Consider the following 15,500-nt stretch of genomic DNA (forward strand, 5'->3'; position numbering starts at 1 on the left):
CTGCATATTGAATAGTAGTGTTACTTTTGATACTTTGGGTACATTTTGTTGATAATGCTTTAGTAGGTGTACTTTCACTTAACTAGAATATGTTACTGATTTATTTCATATTGTAGCTATTGCTACTTTCACATTAGCTTTACTACATGTAATAAATATTTACTTGCCGACCATTGACTTTGTTTGCTCATATTACTTGTTTTGTATTTGCATAACATAGCTAACAGAGCAGCTAAGCGAGCACTGCAGCTAATGATTATTTTCATCATCGATGAAATGATTAGTTGTTTGGTCAGAAAATATCAGAAACTGGTGAAAGATGTCAATCAGTCTTTTCCCAAAGCCAAAAGTGCCATTTCAATTGTCTTGTTTTGTCTCAATCAACAGTTCATAACCCAAATGTATTTAGTTTAGGCACAGAAGACTAAAGAAACAAGAACACATTAATATTTAAGAAAATGCAACAGGAGATTTAAAATAATAATAATAATCAACTAATCGTTGCTATACTGTTTGTATACATGATGATGGGTTTATGATTTATGGGTGAGGTTAAGGAGTGGCAAATGTGTTTAAGTATTTCCCTTTAAATGTTTTCCTCTCTAACACTTCGAGGCCAAATGATAGCTGTTAGGAGGTACTGAGAAGAAGGCCACAGCCCACTACACGGGCGATCAACGGTGAGTCCAATATTTCCGATAGTCCCTGAAGGCCTCGTTTACCCCCTCCAGTTCACTTTCTCAGCGCTCTTTCAGCTTGTTCACGTCTCTCTGAGAAGACCGGCGTGTCTGTGTAGGAGCGCTCACACGCTTCACTCATACGCACTTTAAACAGGATGTAGCTACTGAGACAGACCACAGAAAGAAAAAAAAAAGAAGCAGCTTGAAACTTTGCGATATGACAAACGCCAGTGAGCCAGACATGACCGCCACAGCGGAGGGGAAAAAGACAGGAGGAGTCCCGATGAGGCAGCTCACCGCCGGCAGGTCTTGACGGCTGCTCCCGCTGACCTGAGACACCAGCACCGCCGCGCTGCTCCTTCATGCCGCAGCAGTGCTCCGTTTACACCTACTGAGACCCAGATAGAGCCCAGATACTGGTGAAGCTTGAAAGCAATAATGGCGAACCAGGGTGACTGCTGTGTGAAGGTTGCTTTAAGGTAAGCCTCTCCGACGTCTGTCTTCTGCAAATGTGCCGACTTTAGCAGACCACATTGTGTCTGTACCTCCAGTTAAAAGCATCCTGCACAGCTACAGTCTTTAATTTTTACTGTTAACACATCATAATATCTCCCCTTGTTGTAGGATAGAGCAGGTTACACAGCTACTGCATAGTACAGGAGTACTACCTTGTTCTGACATGGGTGTTGCTCTGCACAATATTGATAAGGCAAAGCATGTATCAGTGCCACGTTATCTCCATATGACTGTTTTCATGTTGGGGTGCATAAGCTCTCCACAGCATTAGCCCTTGTTGTGTAAAGCAGTGGTTTGCATTCAGGGTTTAACATTGGGTGAAGTGACAAGGACAACTGCAGCCAGGTGCAGAGAGGAGAATGGGCGTTCCTCCCAAACCAATTCCTATATTATTATTCTCATAGGCAGGCACCTGCAGTCGCACTTCATCCTAACACTGGCTATAGTGAACGCCTTACATGTGCATGGCTGAGTTAGCTCCATCACTATGTTTTAAAAGCACAAGATTGCTGTGTGTGTTTTTTTTTCTCACCCCCCCCCCCCTGCCTCTGCAATTGAGCACAAAGAGATGCTCTCCTTCAGAGCTGTGTCATTCACTGCCTTTGTTGGAGATGCACCCAAAAGCTTGGGCAGCACAGCAGCTTTTGAATTCATATTAGGAGATAGTGTTGTTTGTGTGTGTGTGTGTGTGTGTGTGTGTGTGTGTGTGTGTGTGTGCAAAGGTTAAATGTAGACGCAAAGGGATCATATAGATGTGCATGTGCTGGCACGTGCTGGGTGGCAGCCTTTGAAATTGACTGGAGTGTGATTAGGGCTGCTTCATGCTCATTTGACGGTGTGAGGCTGAGTCGGTGGTCTTACAGGCTCACTTTCTGTCCCTCTCATGGCTTCTGTACATCAGTGGGTGAATGGTTGCTCTACATGATGCATTTGTTGTCTTTCAGTGTTGCTGGAAAGAATGAAACTTGGTAGATATCTCATTCTTAATGTATAGAGACTGGAGTGATATCTAACTATTATTATTTCTGCTGGGGTCTTTATTGAATTCTTTCAACAAAACCCAGTTTGGGATCCATTGATTAAACTTAGTGGGGGTTTAGGATGGGGTTGGGCACAGTAGAGCAGCCTTTTAAGATGGCCCCATTTCCCCCAGGGGAGGTTTTAGAGTCAGTTGTCAATCAGGCGTTGAGTGAATCTTTTTTGTGCTTGCTCACAGCGACAGTTACAGGAAGTGGGGTAGGAGGTGCTGACAAAAAAGAAAAAAAGAAAAAAGGTGAATAGAGAAGCCGCACAGACAGCACAGACAGCACAGACAGCTGGTGACTGCTGCTCAACTGAGGTTATTGATTAAAGTCTGGAGAGCAAGTCAGAGCCTTGTTGTCAGAGTGTTAGTGAACGAATGAAGGTGACAGATATCACTGCGGGGTGTGTTAATCTGTCTCAGTGGGTTTTTTTCGGTGATGCAACACTGACATAATCATCAGTCTGTATTTTCGTTGCTATCATGCAGGGAACTCGTGGTTCAGCGGCAAAGGAGGGCAAAATCAACACATGTCACAGCCACACACAAGTCAGCCGTCACCTACAGTATTAGCATGAATGTCACTTTGTAATTAACCGTCTGCGTTTGTCTAATTAGACGACTACACTGGTGGGCGAGCTGGCGGTGCTCCTTTTCATCATGTGCGATCAGCGTCTATATTTACATGCCCCATAAGTAGCACCAAAAAGAGTCTGTGCATTTGACAGGAAACGGGGAGCACACAAATAAATACAGAGAAGGATAACTTCCTGTGGAGGGACAATTTTCCAAACGACCCCTGAGCGTCCTTTTTCTTTTCTCTGAGAAAGTCGGCCGCTGATAAGAGAGGATGGTGTTTAATTGCTCCCATGTTGCGGTGCCCTCGGGCAGGCTGCATAAAGCTTACATTTCTGTGTTTATGTGTGTATGTGGAGGGCAGCGAGGTTGTAGTGAGAGCCAACCACACACACACACACACACACACACACACACACACACACACACACACACAGAGTCTGAGTCGCCAGCATCCATTTCCTGAATGTCTGCCCTGCCTCCCCTAAACAATGTCCATCTAACCAGTGACATGACCTACAATCCTGCATTCAGATCTGACCGCCTGAAGAATGGATCTGGACACACACACGCCCACATGCACAGACACACACACACACACACACACACACACACACACACACACACACACACACACACACATACACACACTTAAGTAAATAGTTCTGCATTGGAGTCAAGTCAAACATGAGGAGATGCATGTAATGTAACTCTGTACTAAGTGGCCCGTTGTTAACTGTTTGGCTGCTGCATCTTTATACAGATACTCTAACTTACAGGATAAGCTTAGTCTAATGCAAATGACCAATAAGAATAGAAGACTCCCATAGGCTCACCCACACTGCTCACATATAGACATATAAGTAGTTTCACTTCACTTCACTTCCTCGAAGTGCCTCCCTGTGTTGCTGATGTCATGTTGAGTGCAGCATTTTCCACAGATTGAAAGCCATAAGTCAGGGCTGGCTCTGACCGGGCAGGTGCTGCTATAGATGTCAATATTTCAGCTTTTATGTTTCTACATGTACATCAGGCGTAACTTCACGTGAGAGTTATGGGCAGTGTGTAAATTTTCATTTGCATATCGATCTCTGTCCTTCCTCTCCCTTCCTTCTCACGCTGTGGCTCCGCCACGTACTCTTTCAGACTATAGCCACTTGTCTTCCACCAAAGTTCTAAGTCAGCCTCCATAGCTGTGTATAAATAGACACAAAGACAATTCTGTTTAGTGCTGTTATGGTCTTTGACCTTGTGACTTCTGGTCGACTTTCTCACCTTTGCCGTCTTTTCCTCAAGGCTCTCCTCTCTGTCTAATTTGAGCTCTGTTGCCAAAAAAATGACTCAGTGCATTTGTGGTTCAAAATCATGACAGTGGGGAGTACAAAATATTCAGTGTTTTTCGGAACCCCACAGGGTAGACCAGAGTATTTTAGACTATATTAACGTAGAGCCTTTTACCTTAAGGGTAATGGAGGCTCAGCTGAGAAAAAGGTTTGCTTTTGTCTCTTTGGTTCTCTGCTAACGTGTTAATCGACCGGCCCAAAATAGGACTGTACAAAAGGGCTATTATATCATGTCTATGCCAGATTTGTTTCCTTATGAAATGTTGGTTTAATCTAACATGTGCACTGTCCTGCAACGTTTCTCATGAATCCATAAATGTGCTGCAAAGTTTTGCCCCTTCACCAAAACACAGGCTTCAAAACAAAACAGGAGTAGTGGAGTACAACTGCGGAAGAGGCCCCTCACAGCTGATACACAAAGGCTTTAAATGGGACTTTAAAAAGGTGGTGTTTTGTTGTTCGACGTATGTCCTGTGTAGGCTACCAGTCTCGTCTGTTTCCTGTGTATGTTAATAGTTTTGCCACACAGGCTCTGTCTGGGTTACACACCTCCCCAGGGGGCTGCCTTTTAAAATGGCTTGACTCTGGTGGGAAATTGTGTTTTTGAGTGTGAGACGAGTCGATCTAACTACAGTACGTGCTGTACTGGTCACAGGGTAGTGCTGCAATGTAATCTCCTCATTCTTACACTTGGTCTCAACATTTTCCCCCGACCAGTTTCACAGTCACAACTCAGAAAATAGTGAAAGTTTTGCTTTGTTGATGGGAGTCGCCTGTTTGCTGCCAAAGTTCTTTTTAATCAGTGATTTGGCCTCAGTTGAGGGAAGAGGAGCAGGAAACATGGCAGAGCACATGCCCGTGTTGGCTGAACACAGCTGTGCATCACTTCCTCTTCATGCCGCCCTGTTGGTCACATAATTGCTTTTTTGTAGTTGTCCCTCAAAAATTTTAGACCTAACAGTTCTGTGTGAAGCTGCCTGTTTAGCACTGCTTGTGTACATGTACATGTGTATGAATGTGTCACTCAGGGAAACCTCTGAAATGAGAACTGAAAGTTGGGTGGTAACATCCTGGGTACACAGTAGATATTTGCCTAAAGACAGGGATTCTGGGTGTTTTGTACATCACCTGGTTTATAACAGTTGGCCTGTTGCATAATCAGGCTGTACAGGCTCAGAGGCTTTGCAAGCAGATTGTGGTCGACTGAGGAGACGAACCAAGCCTGCGGGACAAATAAGTCAGTGAGGTTGCCACTGCTACACTCTTTAATCCTGGTTTCCAAACAATAATGCAGCTCCTCTTAATGACACATTTGGTGATGGGCATTAATAATAGAAGCATCTGATTGTGTTTCTGAAATGGCCAAACTAGGGAACTCGGGGAAGCAGTACTCGTGTGTCCTGAAACCCTGAGCATATGTATTTGACGTTACAATGTATTGTGCAACTTGTCTGTTGATGAACTTCTCCCTGTGAAGTGCATAAGCACTCCCAAATGGTGTGCTGCTGTTGCAGAATGACTTCCTGCAAAGGCTGCTGTTGGACTATCTGCACTTCCTGTTCACTTCCTGCTTCGTGAGCTGCTGACATGTTCAGTTACAACTGAAGGCTCAGTGGAAGTCTGGATTTGAAAGAAAATAGATTAAATCATTTTTTTCACAAACCTTCCAGGAATTAGTGAATGTCCAGAGTGAGAACGTCAGCTGAAAATCATGTTCCGTTATGACTAAAAGGACTGTTGTTTTCTTTTTTGTTCAAAAAATGGAAAAAACCAATTGATCCAGAGTGTTGCAACTGTGATGATGTGTCATCTCAAGCATCCCTCGAAATGTTGACCCCATCCTAGGGCTGGGCAATTAATCGAAAAATAATCGAAACTGACATTTAGAAACTTTAATCGACTTAATCTTGCACATGTCAATTAATCGTGGTGTTCACTGTTGCCATGACAGTAAAGGTCCATATCTTTAAGGAATTTGAAAAACTTGTCTCCAGTGATCATTTTAACTCAAACCATGATATTTTCATAGTTCTAATCAAGTGGGTTTTGTGCCTAAACTAGACATTAACCACAGCGTCACACCTTAAAACATCATTATTTTCACTCCCTACGTGCAAAAATATCATGTGAGGGCAGTGAAAAATACAAAACAAAAGAAACTGTGAAAATACATAATTGTTCATCAAGGGTGGAGATAATCGTTCATTAATCGTAATCGAGGTTAAAAGTTCAATTCATCGTGATTTAGATTTTTGCCATTATTATTTGGTACTGCTCAAGCCTGTCAGTACTGTGAGTAAAATAAAGCCTGAAACTGTGACCAAAAGTTGGAATGTGACCAACTTTGTCTCTCCCCCACTCCTTCCAACTCCTACACACACACACACACACACATACACACACACACATACACACAGATCTGTATTTATTTGAGTTCATCCATTTGAATTCAGTTAGGAATGAAAGGCACTTTTGTCCGAACTGTTGCATTTTTCTGTTATCAGGGTCTCATCATATGTCAGCTGGAGCTGGTCGTCTAAACAGTCTCAAATATAATCATTTATACAGTCTAGACACAAGAAAAGCTTCTTAGAAACTGTGTGGCAGTCTTAAGAAGTGCTGAATACAAGTGATGATCCTTATTCATTAGCGTTAAATTAAATACTTTTCTTTTCAAACCCTCTGTGGTCTGCATATTTTGATAAACCCAAAAACCAGTTTGTGTGTGTTGACATTGTTGTGGTCACTTAAAAATCACAGGGGATCTATGTGTGTGTGTGTGTGTGTGTGTGTGGGGGTGTGTAGAAGAGACCCTTTAAACAGAGCACCTCTCGGGTGAGCGTAGACAGAGGACACAGTGTGAATGAGTCTGATGTCACTGCAGGTCTTTGTGCTCTGTGCTGAGTTTGCACACACACACACACACAGATAAAGACACACTGAGCAAGGACAGAGAATTGGAGGGTAAATGTGGATGAAGACCTTGCAAGCTATATTTTTTAGAGAGGAAGGGGGTGGCTGATTAAAAAAAATATAGTGGTCTCCCTCTTCTGAAAAGAGCAATGCTTTCTCTGCAATTCAAAACAACAAAGAAAAGGACAGAGGAGGGTGGTGGTCAGAGGGGTGATGAAACAGAGGGGGGCAGAAGGAAAAAGGAGCAAGTGTCTCCTCTGTTGTCAAAAGGGCTACTGTAGCGTGCAAATATGAGCTTGTAGCCAAACATGCAATGAGTGTGTGTGCATGCATGTGTGTGTGTGTGTGTGTCTGGCCATCGTGTGTATGAATAATTTGGGCACAGCTGCACATGTTTGCCATATTCCCGCAGAGGGAGGAGAAGGAGGAGGCAGAGAGATGAAGGCCCTCAGGTGTTGTGTCTAGACTGTAGAGGGTTTATTCACTTCTCTGTTTGAATGTTGAATATTCTATCTAATACTATGAACTAGACATATAACCTCACTTGACAGTTCCTGTGATAGGAGTGTATAGTTCATGATTTCTGCTTCCTCTTCTGTTTTATTAACTACGTTATTGCGTCCCTTTTTAAAAAACATACACACATCATCACTCAGACTCTTAACTGCTTCTTAAAGCACTGCACATTGAGCAGGTCAGCATTTCTGTGGAAGAGCTTTACTGGCTTTTCTGTCTCTGCATCCCTCTGAAATTGATTTAGTCCAGTTGGCAGTGTTTTTCATTTCAGTGAATTTTATTTTGCTTCATATGCCATTCTTGAAGTGTAAATATTATAGACTATTATAAACCAGACAAAAGATGTCTGGACTATCATATCTTTGCATTTATGCCAGATTGTGTACTGTGTGTTGATGTCCATGCTTCAGTGGAGCTGCTGTCAGTGTCTGCTGTGCAGATATAAAGGGGTGGGGTGTGTTTGAGTGTGTGTGTGTGTGTGTGTTAATGTGTGTGTGACCAGCTGGCCCATAATCACCTTCAGTGCTAAGTAGCTTAATCACTGCTGGAGTTTTTGTCTGAGTTTGTTTGTGTTGTTGTGTGTGAATGGAGAGATGACAGCAGGACAAGACTTTAAAACGTATTAAAATCAGCATTAAATAACTATTTGATGAACTAAAATATATGATCTGCTTGACTGGAATTACAAGTGGTGTTATCAGTGTTTTAAAAAAATAATGTAACATTTACATTATACATTTTCTAGTTCGACAAGTAGGTTTGATAGCTTTTTGAAAAATATTAGACATAAAATCTTAAGATTTTCTTGTTTTAGAGTGATAAAAAATGTCTAGGCTAATGATGTAGGACACTGGCAAGACTGTTTGGCCAACAGGCTAAGCTACATCAGACCAATAATTATCATTTCAAGGTCATGTATGTATCACTCAATTCTCTGGACAGACATTTTAGGACAGTTCACGTGTACCTGACAGAAAAGTTGGGACTTTAGCCCCTGGGTAAGTTCACATACCTACAGATGGACAGACATGGCGCTAGGCTACATTAGCACTCGCTCATGGTAAATGTTGTCTGACAGAGTGGGAGGCTGGGCTGGTGGTAATGCTAACCAGCCCTCCAGGGAAGCAGACAGACAAGCAGAGTCAAGTTAGCAGTCTGCAGTTCAGCAGTGTATGAGAGAAAAAGGTGAACTCAGCCACATATTATGACAGCTGTGTGTGTGCTTATATCTCTTCCTTTGACTTTGCAACCTTTATGTTCTTGACATATTTTGAACTCAAACAGGCAAATATTTTCTGATTTTTTAGTAGCCTAGTGTGGTGTGGCATGTGTTGAGTTTAGTGTCCTGTAAGTCACATTTCACATGTGATAAATTTACATATATCGATAAATGTGGTAAAAAAAGAAGCTTTTTAAATTAAACTAAATACTCTGATAGAAAAATGAGAAGCGTGAACACATTGTGGCTCTTTGTGTGTTCAAGACTGTTCTTTGTTGCAGTTCTGCTTTTAATCTTTGATCATGTTCCTTTTATGAAATCCATCATTCATTGACATATGGTCAGTTGAGTATGGCCCTAACACTATGTAGATTATTGTATTTGCATGTCGTCCCATGAACTCAAATTAAACACAGTCATGGTGCCAAAGAGCACTTTGAATAAAAGCATCCAATATCCATCAAGACAACAAATGTTATCTTAATGGCCAGTGCTTCCTCTTCCCAGCCCTTGAAGTTAATTGGAATTAAGCAGGAATTGGCTAGCACCTTGCTGACCTTGACAAGGCTGTCTGTCATAAAAATGTAGGAAAGGAAGCTAATTTGATTCTTTCTTTCTTGTGCATCCACCTCCCCCCATGGAGCCACAGACAGCAGACGAAGGGGGGAGTAGGGAGGGGAAATGAGGAGGAAATAGGGTGGGGATTGACCCAGAATCAGCTCCGATGATGCGGACTGATGTGCCCTTGTAACAATGAGAGATGATCATCTGAAATTGAGTGATGGTTACTAGACTTTGACTGTAGTGAGAAGTTAGTGGCACGTTTTTTGCATTGCTTGATGATCAATGAGCTGAAATGGAAGTAGATAATTTAATTCAAATATATGTTATCTATGGTTTTCCTGCAGTCCTGGCTGACCACTGTTGACTGCTTTGTGTTTTATTCTATTATTGTGCTGCTCAGCTTTCCACACAGCCATGTCCCACTTTACCTGACAGTTGAAACCCTTAACTGTCCCATAGATCTCCCCGAACTCTTTGCTTCTTTCTCATTTATATTTGATGGGTTTGGTTTGTTGTCATGGGACATGAATGTATTTTCATTCTTTCAATTGCGAGGACAATATCCAAAATCAGAGCACTGAGGTCACAGTATTGTGTTGAGACAGGCCTTAAACTTGTCTTTTGAAAATAAATTCCCGATGGAGATGGTGAGTGATTGTAGCTCAGTTGGCTGATATTTCTTGAAAAGTCGACCTGGCCCTTTTCCAGACAATGTAGGACATTTCTGCCCTTGAAGTCTGGCTCGGTTAAGAAAATGCCCATGTTAACATCAATGAACCAGTTCGCTCATTTGTGCTCCACTGTGTGACACTGCATGCTAACACAACCAGTCAAACCAATGAGCACAGAGTATGTGAGCCCTGCTATCCCTTATCGCCAGTTACCAATCGCCAACAGTGCCTCGGGCTACAGGGTCGCCAGTCTGTGAGGTTAGGTCGATAGATAAGGTTAATATGAAGGCTATGAACAGTGGCTCGCATGCACTGTGTGTCTGTGTGGGATGATGAATAAACTGCTAGTCAGCCATCAGATGAAAGTGTAAAAAATGGATTTCACTTTAATCTGGACCGCAGAGGTTGTCATCTGAAGTGATCATTGATGGTTGATGTTTGCCAACTTAGCTTGATAAATAAAAATATATATTAAATATTAAATATAATTAAATATTTCAGCTCAAGCCTATGTTACAAACTAAAGGTGAGGAGTTTCACAGACAAGGGTGTACATCAGGCAGGGAGGGTCTAATGAAAAACATTATCCAGTTGCATTGTTGGAAATGTAGGATCCAGTATTTGTGAATTAAAAGTCAGGATGTCCCAGCTTCTGCTGCTTTGATTTGATAACTGAAAACAACTGTTGTATGTATTGTTGTCTGCAGCTGCAACTGCATCCTACAACTCCCACATGATCTAGTTTTTTTACCCACAGTTTGTGGTCATTACAGTGGCTTTGAGGAAGCATTGAATCCCAGCAGGCATGACACTCTGGGACAATCAGCTCGTGCATGTCAGCATGGAAAGACAGACGCCAAATGGGAGTGGCAGAAGGTTGCTACTCAGAGTGGGCCTGCAGCCACCTGGGCAGGCCAGCTGTCCACGCCCAGCGCCTGCCTCTTGGGACCACTGCCCTGCTTCTTCTTAACATACTTCCAACATTCTTACTAGCTTTCCCATCTATGTATTGCCCCCAATTCATCACATGCATCACTGCCTCAGTTTGTCCAAGTGGTCCTCATTAGTGCTTTCTCTTCCGGTGCTCCCAGCCAGCCATTTATTTACGTCTGTGTCACCCCTCCTCCTGACTGCACCTTCCTCTATATCCTGGTCCTTCCCTGGGTCTAAATCAGAGACCAAGTTCAAGACCTCCTAAATGGTATTTCTCACCCTCCATTCACTCTTATTTGATGCCAGCTTATTTCATTCGTAGCTAACATGACTTCATCTTGCCAGGGACTAGGCACAGCAAGGTGCCAGTTTCTTATTCCTGTCCTGTTTTTGGAGCAGCATACAAACTTGTGTTAATGTTTGTTCGAGTGTGTGTCTGTATTTGGCTACCAGCCTGTTAGCCTGTTGTGATGTCATGCCCATGTGGAGGATTGGAGACTGAAGCGAGAGACAGATTTTGTGGTGCATGGCCTGCTTCCACAACCTATTATTACGCTCATATACATGCACAGATACTTAACTGATTACGATAAGAGTGCAGCGCAGACATTAAGGGAAAGGCGTCTTACACTGACAGTGATGGATCAACCAGGAGATGGACTGAGAGATGAGATCGCAGGGAGACAGACAGTTGATGGTTTTATGTGAGGAATCACTGCAGACAGCTGATCCAGTAAATCAGTGGGAGTACTGATTAAATGGGCAGCAGGATGTAGAAATGCCTACTGTCTCTCCATAATAAAAAATGGTACTTTTCAGCTGTGCTGCGCTTGTGTTTGTGGTACAGTAACTCTTTGATGAATAGTCTTTAATTAATGAAAGGAAGATGTTAGATACATCAATCCTTAATTCATTCATGTTGAGATGGGAAATTTGAAATCCTCTAATTTCTAAAAACAGCATTGACTAATTAGGATGTGAACTCGACAGACTTGAAAAGACATATCTCTATGTTAGGCAAACACATTTTTTTAAGCTCTCTTTCTCCTGGGTAATTTTTCCTGGTTCGAAGTGTGTGAATTGTAATGCAGTGATCAAAGGGGACCTTCATTTCTTTTTTCTTTTTCTTACATCATTACACAGGCTGATAAATTAAGGTCAGGGGTAGAATCACATGTAGGACCACACATTTAGTCTACCTATTGAAATGTCCTTGTACGTTATGCTGTGTGGGCAAGACAAAAAGGGAATTAAGAATTAGGAGGATCACGCAAGAGTAGAATCAGAAATAAGGAAGAAAGGTCTCCTGTAGCCAGACACTTTAATTATGCTGGCCATGGACTCTGTAGGCTACAGTTCATGGCTCATAGTTCATAATGTGGCTGTTAGGCTTCTTTTGAGGGGAGATGCAAGAGAAAACTTCTCCAAAAACAGGCCTTTTGGGAACTTCCAGACTGAGTATTCAGTGTTTTATGAATACAGATGGGTGTTACTGTGATGTATATGTATTAGTTTTTAGTGGAGGTTGTGCATATGATGAGTTATGAGGATGGTTACGTGTCTGGTTATTGCAACAAAATACTGTGATTTATTTCTTTTCATGACTTAATTTTTCTTACTACTATTTCTCTTTTTATGATAATTAGTATCAGCTGGTTGGTAATCAGCAGCAGGTCCCTGGCTGTCTTTTAATAGGGGTCACACCCACAAAATGTCTCAGAAATGCTGAGGAAAGCTTTAGGGCTGAAATGCGTCCGTTTCCTTCTGCTGCTGTGCATTTTTAAAAGTGTTACACACTGATTTGCGAGTGCTGACGACTTAATTTGTTAATTAGGATGTGAGACACTATGTATGATAAATATTCATGTTTGTGCTTAAACATATTCTGGACACCTATTTTAAAATGTAGGGAAAGTACACACACTATAAATACATATACTATCGGATATTTAAAAACATTATACTGAAAAATGGGATGCCAGAATAACCAACATAGCATAAAAGTATATATAAGCAATTTATTAAAGGAAATTCATGTTTTTTAAAGAACACTCATTCATTATTAACCTCAAACTGTACAGTACACATTAAATTGAATTGAATAAAATTGATTGAATAAAAGCTTTTTGTGAGTCCTACAAGTCAACTAATCTTTGGTACAATCCACTGACCAGTTGACCCTGCAACAAATGCATGTTATTCATTTTGCTAAATGTTTTTTTTCATCCTGTTTTGACCTTAGCAGCTAGTGGTCTGCCACCCCTCCACCCATACTGCTGCACCTCAGGGGCCTCTCTCATTTCATCCCACAGTCACTGATATGCCCAGTGCTCCTAACCCAAAATAGGCCAAAGCCAATTTCCTGAGTTCTCAGGGCGTTTCATGTCAAACATGCGACAATCCTCATGAATTGCCATATTATCCTCCTCTCTCCTACTCTTGTTCTCATGTTCCCATTTTCTCTTGTTCACTCTGTGTTTCTATCCATTTCACTATATGAAGAGAGTTTAATAAGAAAGAAAGAAGCTGATGCAGTGAGAGTGCAGCAGGGAGATAAATGGTTCAAAGAGCATCAATCAGCACCACCTGAACGGCTTTTCAGCGGTTTTGTATCAGGTGTACAGTGTGTCAAAGGCTGCTGTTACATGTTGCCAGGACACTGTCAAACACATTCAAAGACACGCTGCAAACATTGCAAAGGTATCAGGAACTGGGGAGGATAAAACAAAATAAACTCAAATTGAATGAACTGAACTGAAAGGAGATAATTAATTTTAGTGCTGCCTTCTACTTGTGTCCATAAAGCTGATCGTCTTACTGTGCTTTAACATAAGATGCTGCTTAAGAGCAAATTATAAAGTTGCCTAACAATGTAATCATCTAATAAAGGCAACATTTCCTAAAAGCATCTTTAAAATGTCTTATTTTTATTTTCTTCCTTTCCTTGATGAATTTACATTTATTGGGCGACATCTCCTCCGCCTGTAGATTTTTATTTTTAAGGTAACGTTTTTCCTCAAAGTTGTAAACTTCTTTCTGGGTATCTGTGTAGATTTATCTTGTCCCAGTTGCTATGGGAACGCGACCTAGATGTGCTCACACTGACAGTGATAAGAGCGCAGACACTTGACATTGAGTACAATTGGACCTATCTCTTAAGAGGAGTGGAAATGGGAATTTATAATTTGGGATTTTTAATATATAACTAAAATGTTCTGAGGGGGGAGTCCGCCTGCATAGTTTTTATGAATGCTGATATTTTGCTTTTTTTGTTTTTTGCTCTGTCTATAAGGAAAAGTAATTTTAAAAAAAAAGATACATTCTTGTACTTGAAAATGCTGCACATTGCCATGTCTATGGTGCAGACAGAAACACACAAACACACTACTGTGGCAGTTGGGTTAATCCTAATCTGAACTCTCACAATGACAAGGCAGTAATCGGAGGTGTGTACAAGCCAACAGAACAGAACCAGATGGAGAGACTGTGCTCCTGTTTATGTAATCGCTGTTTGGCTGGTTGCATGAAGTTAATCCCTTTCAGAAAGAGAAAGACGGTTAAAAAAAAGAAAAGGAAAGGGCTTATGACTGAGGCAATACCGAGTCAGAATGAACCATTCTTCAGCTCCTTTGAGTTCAAGGACAACTGTCCCGTTAGAGCTGCTCAGTGACTACTTCTATGTTGTAAAGTCGTGTTACGTAGCGTGTTTGGTCAGACAGAAATAAAATAAAAGGAAGAAATTATGATGAGCATTGACATGCTCACATTGAATTAGGACTGGGAAGTATATTGATGGTATATTGATATCATGATGTGAGACTAGATATCGTTTTAGATTTTGGATGCCGTAATACTGTGATATGGTTTAAGTGTTGTCTTTTCCCACTGATGTCATTTTTGGAATTTACCACACTGTTCACGATGTCCTTTAATGACTTAGTCATTATATCCACATAACTAATGATTATTTATCAAAAATCTCATAGTGTAAATATTTTGTAAAGCATCATGAACTTGCACTGTTGAGGGTGAAGTTGTTTGGATGAGTGATTATTGAGGAAGCTGCAAGCAGCAATACAGGAGGCCAAGCAGTCTTCCCAGTCATGTTATAAACTTGCAAATATGCACAGCTCTGGCTTTGGCAGCAGTTCAAGGAGCACTTTCATATTCATGTTCTTTTTAAGATTGATTCGACTGAATTATTTGATAAACGATAGCCACTGCTGTTAGTGTTTGTGCATTATTTCATGACGAAGTGCTGCTAGGTTTTATGATAAATTGCAACTGTGGTGTATGTGTTTGTGTGGAAACTGCACTACAGCAACTATGGTGCGATATGGTGGGGCTGAAGACCACCGGGATACCACTGACAGACATCGGCAGGCTTGGAAATAGAGGGCAACACTTTTTAATATAGTTAATGTTCCAAATGGCTGTAATGTGACGTATCACAACACATGTTGTTTGAATACATAAAAAAACATGGATTCCTCTTGTCTGTCAGCCTTCCGGCGACGGTAGACTGTATTTCTCACAAGTGATGAGGTG

General features: G+C 41.5%; 1 protein-coding gene across 1 annotated transcript in view; it reads left to right on the plus strand.

Moving 5' to 3' along the window:
• Window positions 1-975: 975 nt before the first annotated feature.
• The window catches only part of kif21b (kinesin family member 21B), a 59,661-nt gene continuing 45,136 nt past the window's right edge, over window positions 976-15,500 (plus strand). Inside the window, exon 1 of the mRNA XM_053315216.1 lies at window positions 976-1,159. Coding sequence (XP_053171191.1) covers window positions 1,119-1,159 — 41 coding nt within the window. The 5' untranslated portion in view covers window positions 976-1,118. The remainder of the gene's footprint in view (window positions 1,160-15,500) is intronic.

The sequence above is a fragment of the Scomber japonicus genome, chromosome 3, assembly GCF_027409825.1.
Source record: "Scomber japonicus isolate fScoJap1 chromosome 3, fScoJap1.pri, whole genome shotgun sequence".
NCBI lineage: Eukaryota > Metazoa > Chordata > Actinopteri > Scombriformes > Scombridae > Scomber > Scomber japonicus.